Source organism: Oculina patagonica, chromosome 7 (assembly GCF_052425735.1).
Source record: "Oculina patagonica isolate OP01 chromosome 7, crgOcupat, whole genome shotgun sequence".
Classification (NCBI taxonomy): Eukaryota; Metazoa; Cnidaria; class Anthozoa; order Scleractinia; family Oculinidae; genus Oculina; species Oculina patagonica.
This window is the reverse complement of record NC_135764.1, coordinates 14,312,123-14,320,777: the sequence shown is the minus strand read 5'-3', so window position 1 is coordinate 14,320,777 and position 8,655 is coordinate 14,312,123. Positions and strand designations below refer to the sequence as shown.

Genomic DNA, 8,655 nt, shown 5'->3' with positions numbered 1-8,655 from the left:
AGGTAAGGGATTGATGCACTTGCCGGTTTTCACTGTCACACCAGTAACGCTACTGTCACGCGCTACTAAAAATAAATCTAAAGCTATTGAGTCCAAAAAATTAAGAATATTACAGGTTATATAGAATTACTAGATAGTCAAGGTTGTTTCGTCGGTGAACGAAATTAAGTGCATTTATTAACATCATATTCACTAATTAACTCGCTTACGTCATAGTCGTTAATTAAGACCAAACGGAAAGATCAAACGCCGGCTCAGACGCTTTCCCTGCCGTTAAAGCTCGTAGTGAAGCCATCGGGTAACTATCTTTGGGAATGTATTGAATACTTGTAAGCTAATCATTAACCATCTAACTATCGTTACTGTCAGGTTTCGAAAGACTTTGTGTTACCGACACTGATGAATAAACAGAGAGTCCTTTGAAAACTTTGGCTGGTCACTTTATCTGCGGCAGAGGAAACATTCGAAACCCGTATACTTCATCGCCCGGACCAGGATGGCAGAAGAAGCCAAGAGTATCAGACGATCGGCGAAAGCACGATTCACACGCAAACGGAACGAACTTCTGAAGTCGATCGCTGACAGAAGAGGTATCGAAGTCGTAGAACTCAACTACGCTCAGCTTACCGAGGCGTGGGCCATTCTAGAAGGTAAGCACGACATTTACGTAATGCATCTCACAGATGAAGAGGCAGAAGCCACAGACAGCTGGATCACCGAACTTCAAGACCTGTTCGTCCAGGCAACCGCCTTGAAAATAGACTACGTAAATGATATCAGGGTTTCAGAAGCCAGAGCTCGCGCCGAAGAGAATCGCGAAGAATCGAACAGAAAGGAGCGCGAGCAGATACAAAGGGCGGCGGAACAAGCCTTTGTGAAGAGAGAAACTGCGCGCGCGATATTCGACACTTTATGTGATAGTACTGCACATACCTTAGAGGGCGAAAGGATCTCGGTTTCGCTCATGAAGAAGCTCCACAGCCAATCGGGGGATGCATTTAGCCAATGCAAAATGGCCCATGACAAGCTACTTGAATTGTTGGACAGGCAATCAGCAGAAACGGAAATAAAATGGATTGCAATCGTTCAAAGCAAATACAACGAACTTGTAGAACAACTGGAGAATCACATCGATGCTGGTGAAACCAAGGATTCCAAACCAACTGGAGGAGATTTCAAGGTCAAACAAGCTGCCTGTGCAACCTCGACCAATCTACACTTGGAAACAATCCGAATGCCTCGATTTGAGGGAGAGCTAAGAGAGTATCCTCAGTTCAAGAGTGACTTTCAAAAGCAAGTCATGCCGCATTTAACGAGAGATACGACACCCTACACTCTGCGATCTTGTCTGGGCAAAGAACCCCTGGCGAGAGTGAAAAGTGTGGACGATGACATCGAAGAAATGTGGAAGAGGTTAGACGAAATCTATGGAGACCCGACCAAAGTCGCTGACGCGATAATAAACGATATAAGACGAGTCAAGGCTGTTAAAGAAGGGGAAAACAAGCGATTTGTTGAACTTGTCAACATCATTGAAGATGGCCACAGGGACCTGAGGAGGCTTGGATTAGAGAGTGAAATAACGACGACAAGCTCGGTCGGCATCATCGAGAGGAAACTGCCAACCGACATAAGAAAGGAATGGGCAAAACTGCTAAGTTCGGAACCCAGTCCAGTCGACAGAACCAACAAATTCCCAAGCCTTCTCCAGTTTCTGCTAACACAAAAGCGCGCCATTGAATATGACAGCGCCGAACTCAGAATCTCCAGCGCGCCGATCGCGAAAGTATTTACCCACTACGCCGCCGCAACGGGGAATAAGGACCACCAAAGACCCGGAACCTTCAGCAAATGCGTGTTCCACGACAACGCAGAGCATTTCACAAGTGAATGCAAACTCTACTTGTCCAAGCCAGTAGGAGAGAGGATCAAGATGCTGAGGGAGAAAGGAGCGTGTTGGTCCTGCTTGAGGTATGGCCATCGGTTACGCAATTGCAAGAAAGCAAAGGAATGCGGCGTAAGCAACTGCAAGAAGAAACATCATGTAACATTACACGAGAGCGAAGTCAGTAGCAGCTCTGCACCTTCAAATGCCGCACCTACTCCAGCCCCATCGAACGCATGTACCAGCCTTCCTGGAGACAGGTGCCTCCTCCAACTGCAAAGAATCCGAACCCCAAATGGATTTGTCAACGTCATGTGGGACAATGCATCGTCTTTGAGCTTTATAACGAACAATAAGGCAAAGGCTAAAAGACTTCACGGCACCCCGTTGGAGCTCACCCTTGTTAAGGTTGGCGCGGATGAGGAGAAGATATCATCCAGAAAATACCAGCTCCCATTAATTGACGTCCAAGGAAAACGAATCCTTATCGAAGTATACGGGATCGAGAAAATAACATCTAATATTCGAAGCGTCAACGTGGACAACACATCGCATCTCTTCAGCGTCCCCAGCGACGACATTCAGAGACCTACGGGAACTGTCGATGTCTTAATTGGATATGAATATGCAGGATTCCATCCGGAGAAAGAACAGAGCGCAGAACATCTTTTACTATTAAGGAATCGGTTTGGACGCTGCATCGGGGGAACCCACCCTGCCATCAGAGAAATGACGGAACGACCTAAACTTTACAAGGTTCATCATACCAGAAATGTTAAGATAGACGACTTCTACAACGTAGAGCAGTTGGGAGTTGAGTGCACGCCACGATGTGGAGGATGTAAATGCGGAAAGTGTCCGCCCTGCGGGAAGGATTACACCCTCAAAGAAGAAAGGGAGTTGCAGTTGATCAAAGGAAAACTTCAATTCAGTGAGCAAGAGAATGCTTGGGTAACAGAGTACCCTTGGATCAAAGATCCGTACTTGCTACCAAACAACAGAAGGGCCGCGTTTGGAAGACTCGTCTCCACTGAGCGACGGCTCGCACGGAATCCCCAGCATGCGAAAGTTTATCAACAGCAGATAGAAGACATGATTGAAAGAGGAGTCGCCAGAAAGTTAACTAAAGAAGAACTTGACTCATATGAGGGTCCGATCCATTACATCTCTCACCATGATGTTTTAAAACCAGATTCAAAATCTACCCCAGTAAGGATTGTATTCAACAGCAGCGCGAATTACATGGGTCATGTGTTGAACGACTACTGGGCAAAGGGACCAGACCTCTTGAACAATCTTCTAGGGATCCTTATAAGGTTCCGAGAAAATGAAGTAGCCTTTATCGGTGACGTCAGGAAGATGTACCATACTGTTAAAACGAAGACCGTAGAACAGCATACGCACCGCTTTCTCTGGCGAGACATGGATTGTTTCAGAGACCCTGATACCTATGTTATACAACGCGTCTCGTTTGGGGACAAACCATCAGGTACGATAGCAACTGTTGCAATGAGAAAAACAGCTGAGATGGGAAGTAACGATTATTCCCAAGCCGCAAAGATCATAATCCATAACTCGTACATGGACGTCATCATAGACAGTGTTAAAGACGAACGCGAAGCGAATCGAGTTACCAGCGAGATCGAAAAGTTGCTAAATAAAGGCGGATTCAAGATTAAAGGTTGGTCGTTGTCAAACGACCCCATGACGTGTGAGAAATCCCTGTCACTCGATGAAATCGCTACGTCCACAGAAAAGGTACTAGGAGTTATCTGGAGTCCAATTAAAGACCAACTCCAATTCAAAGTCAACCTAACATTTTCCACAAAGACACCGGACGGAAAAAATCCTGCTCTGCAAGACGATAAAATGCCGACAAAACTAACCAAGAGAATGATATTGTCGCAAATCAATAGAGTATATGATCCAATGGGACTCGCCGCCCCCTTTACGGTTAGGGCCAAGATCCTGATGAGACAATTATGGACAAGTGAAGAGAAACTAGACTGGGACGACCCCATCCCCGAGAAATATATGCGCGAATGGATTACGTTTTTCAGAGACCTCCGCGGGATGGATAGAGTAATGTTCCCAAGATGCCTAAAGCCATCGAATGTAGCTTCGCATCAACCAGTGCTCATAGTCTTTAGCGACGGGTCGCACAACTCGTATGGCGCCTGCGCATACGCGCGGTGGAGCCTACCAGAAGGGAAATATGACAGCAGATTGATAATGTCAAAGAATCGCATTGCCCCGAACAAGAAAGTATCGATAGATCGAGTTGAGCTGTGTGCTGCAGTCTTGAGCAAAAGGCTTAAGAATTTCCTCCAAAGAGAATCTCGATACCAGTTCTCAAAATTCTACCACATCGTCGATTCGCAGATAGTATACGGCATGATCCAGAAGCAATCGTATAGCTTTAACTCCTTCGCCGCCACACGTGTAGGAGAAATCCAAGAGGGGACGGACCCTAAAGATTGGTATTGGATTGAGAGTAAACATAATATCGCTGACTGGATAACTCGCGGAAAGACGTCGAAAGAAATTGACCACGACAGTGCTTGGCAGAGAGGCCCTAGCTTTCTACAGCTACCGGAATCTCAATGGCGAATCAGCAAAGTGTCCATAACGCAGGAGTTACCTGATAAACTGAAAACGACGATGGTGGCAGATGCTAAGATCGTAGACACCCTAGCAGGAAGGATGAATATCCACAAGTATTCCGGCTATACAAGATTGTTGCGGGGGACAGGAAGAGTGCTTGCCATGTATAAGCACGATCCTAAGCCATCACTTAAAAGCGCAGTCCGACTATAACTCCTTCTGACATAAGTGACGCGGAAAGATTTTGGATTCAAGACTGTCAGAAACTTATTCATCCAGCCATCCAAAAGGGGAGATTCAAACGGCTCAGCCCAAGGGTGCGAGAAGATGGAACAAATCGTGGTCGGAAACCGAGCTCGAGAATGGGTTGAGATGAGCTACGATAAAAGCGAAATAATCCTACTACCCTATGGACACCATTTTACGCGACTCTACGCGGAATACATACACCGTAGAGGACATCACGGAGTAGCGACGGCAGTCAGTAAAATTCGCACCCGCTTCTGGATACCCAAGGTACACAACATGGTAAAATCCATCAAGTTCAATTGTATGACATGCAGGATACTAGATGCTAAGCCGAGCGAGCAAACAATGGGAAACCTACCCCAAGAGAGACTTAAGCCATCTCCACCTTGGCACAACACCGCTATAGATTTGTTTGGACCCTTCAAGATACGAGATGAAGTAAAGAAGCGGACCACAGGAAAATGCTATGGAGTGTTGTTTAACTGTATGAGCACAAGAGCGGTACACGTGGATCTGGCTCCTGACTACAGTACGGAGAAATTTCTGCTTGTTTTACGAAGATTCGTATCACTGAGAGGTTATCCAGCTAAACTTTACTCTGATAACGGACCGCAGCTGGTAGCGGCTAATCAGGAATTGCAGAAGATGACCAAGAGCTGGAACTGGCAAGATCTTAACGAATTTGGAGTAACTGAGGGTTTCCAGTGGGAGTTCATCCCCGCCGATGCCCCTTGGCAAAACGGGATATCAGAAGCATTGATCAAATCCATCAAAAGAGCTATAACGTTAGCAATCGGAGAAAACGTGCTTACTTTTTCCGAGCTTCAAACTATATGCTTTGAAGCCGCTAATCTCGTTAACGAAAGACCTTTAGGAAGGCACCCCACGACGACTGATGACGGAGCATACCTGTGCCCAAACGACCTTTTGCTCGGGAGATCCACCACAAGAGTGCCAAGCGGCCCATTCAGAGAGAGTGCAAATCCTCGTCATCGTTTCGAATTCGTGCAAAACATTGTCAATGGGTTTTGGAAAAGATGGACGCGCGACTTCTTCCCCAGCTTACTAGTCCGCCAAAAGTGGCACACCTCACATCGCAACGTGAAAGTTGGAGACATCGTCTTGATACAGGATTCAAACCAGATCCGGGGAAACTGGAAACTTGGACGAGTCACCAAAGCTCATGAAAGCAAAGATGGGAAAGTACGAAAAGTTGAAGTTCAGTACAAGAACCCAAAGCCAAATGAACCGGTGAGGACATACGCTGGTCGGGGATTCGTAACCGTGGAACGGCCTGTTCAACGTCTTGTAATCGTCGTTCCGGTGGACCACGCCCAAGCGAACAATAAGGACGAGACAAAATAAAGCAAATCAAAGAACTCGATAAACTTACAATGACTTTACAAATAACTCGATAGACTTACAATGACTTTACCTTTTAATGATAGTGGGCGACTTAGCCTAAAGACTATAACAAGAGAGGGGGGAGTGTTTCGTCGGTGAACGAAATTAAGTGCATTTATTAACATCATATTCACTAATTAACTCGCTTACGTCATAGTCGTTAATTAAGACCAAACGGAAAGATCAAACGCCGGCTCAGACGCTTTCCCTGCCGTTAAAGCTCGTAGTGAAGCCATCGGGTAACTATCTTTGTGAATGTATTGAATACTTGTAAGCTAATCATTAACCATCTAACTATCGTTACTGTCAGGTTTCGAAAGACTTTGTGTTACCGACACTGATGAATAAACAGAGAGTCCTTTGAAAACTTTGGCTGGTCACTTTATCTGCTCCAAGTCTCAGGTCTGTACGATATTTTGCACTTGAGTTATCCGTCAAGATGTTCATTCAAAATTAGAATGCACATTCGAGACCTTTTAGAAAAGGCAGATAGGAAGCTCTACGAGGTACGCTCAAGTGATACCGATTGCCCACTAAGTAGAATAATTCCAAAAAAGAAAGAGTCAAAGTATAACCTTAGAGACAAAGCTGTTCAGGTGCCCAGTAATAAACTCTGATAGATTCAAGAATGTTTTTGTAAATACAGTCAACTCTCTCTTAACGGACACCTCTATAAGACGGACACCTCCATAAGACGGACACCTGGTGAGTGATGGTCCCTGCCGTTTTTCAGTCATTTTACTGTAACAAAACTCTCTGTAAGACGGACACCTCTCTAAGACGGACAATGGACACTTTGAAATCATTAACGGACACGCACAAAAAGTTATTTGTTTTTAGTAAATAATACTTCGAAACTTGGTATCAACATAAAGCATAGTAAGTCAGCACCTTTAGAATACCAGACTTACCAAAACAATCCGCTATGACGTATTACTTCTCTGCATAAGTAAATGGTACCAAAGAGGTAGTTTTCTACTTACAGTATTACCGTTTGTACATGTAATGAACAAACAAGTCGAATTTATGATATTGTTTTTGTTCCACGTTATGGGTTTTGCTAAAGTAAGCTACTTAAAACAGACGTGTATTCGTTGTGCATAGCCGTTTAGCTTTAACTTCTCAAAATTTCTGGTATTACGTTACCTCGACTCTCTATAAGACGGACACCTCTCTAAGAAAGACAGTTGGGGCCGGTCCCGACGGTGTCCGTCTTAGAGAGAGTTGACTGTATACTTATTTTTAAGTATAATAATATCTAGTTCTTTATGTAACTTAAGATATGTACTTTTTATCTTAAGAACAATAAAGATTATTATTAGATTATTATTATTAGAGAGCACAGTATGGAAACGCCATGTTGCAGTCCGTGTGAAGGGGCTCCAACATGGCCGCCGGAAATCAATGATAACATCTGGCTTTTCCTTCTGCGTTAGAGATTACTCAATCACTGTTATGTTATTGTATTAAATTCAATGTTTTGCTTAAATTGGGACTGTGTTCTGATAATATCGTTATATCGGGGAAGATTTTACGCTCGGCCCGCTAAATTCTCATCGTTATATCGGGAATATCCTTACATCGAAGATCGTTATATCGGGGTTCTGTCCCATACATTTTACTGTAACTTTTGCCGGGACATAGAATATTCATCGTTATACCGGGAATATCGTTATATCGAGGATCGCTATAGCGTAGTTCCACTGTGTTTAGATTGTTAAAAATAACAGGATGAGGCATTTTCTAAGCATACGTGAGAGCCTTCAGGCGGCCATTTTGATGTCGTGTGACGCGAAACTCCGAAATTGAAAATGTTATATCTTAAAGACGGCGGATGCTATCGAGCTGAAAACCTTCAGTAAGATATATATTAAGGCTATTCTTGACAATCGTAGTTACCCAATAAAGAGTTGTTGTACTGTCTCATCAAAGTGTAATGGCTGGAAAATACTGAAAAGCGTACGGCCTTCAGGTGAAACCCGCCATAACTATTGCTAAGTGTTAAAAATTTATATTTTCTAGTCTTCTAGTTCAATCGTTTATTTGTATTGTGAGAAATACATTAATAAATTGAGACCATTATGTCATTAAGTAATAATGCAGTCTTGACAACATTCTAGATATTATGTTATGCACACTAATACAGCTCATGCAAACCGTGTGACTTACGCAAACCCAGTCGGACTGAGTGTTACTTAAGTAACTGATTCGTGGTTTTTGCTGTACTGAACCCTGCCTTTCAAATCAAAGCGGATAGTTAATTATTAACCGGCCGATTTTAAGCTTCTTAAGCTTCTTGTTAAATTTAATATACACTTCTTAGAAGTTTTTATTTTTCTAATTTGTATTTTTATTTCGTGCCGCACCTGCAAACTAGCTTTTTAGCTAACCGTGTTGACCACATTAATTCCTCGCGAAGCGAGGCCGAAGGCCGAGCGTAGCGGGGTGTATAATTTTGTCCCTCAAAGGGATCAGGCGGGATGAAATCTCGTGCGGAGTTTACGGTCATATAT

The 8,655-nt window shown here is 43.9% G+C and overlaps 1 protein-coding gene across 1 annotated transcript; it reads left to right on the top strand.

Moving 5' to 3' along the window:
* The first annotated feature begins 229 nt into the window (after nt 1-229).
* Nucleotides 230-4,702, top strand: LOC144660926 (uncharacterized). Its single transcript, XM_078521648.1, has 2 exons — nt 230-298; nt 370-4,702. Exon 2 carries the CDS (start codon nt 497-499, stop codon nt 4,700-4,702), a length of 4,206 nt encoding a protein of 1,401 aa, XP_078377774.1. The 5' UTR covers nt 230-298; nt 370-496.
* Nucleotides 4,703-8,655: the final 3,953 nt, after the last annotated feature.

Excerpts from the sequence above, each read along its gene's own strand:
- LOC144660926 (XM_078521648.1), top strand. The coding sequence starts at position 497 with ATGGCAGAAGAAGCCAAGAGTATCAGACGATCGGCGAAAGCACGATTC.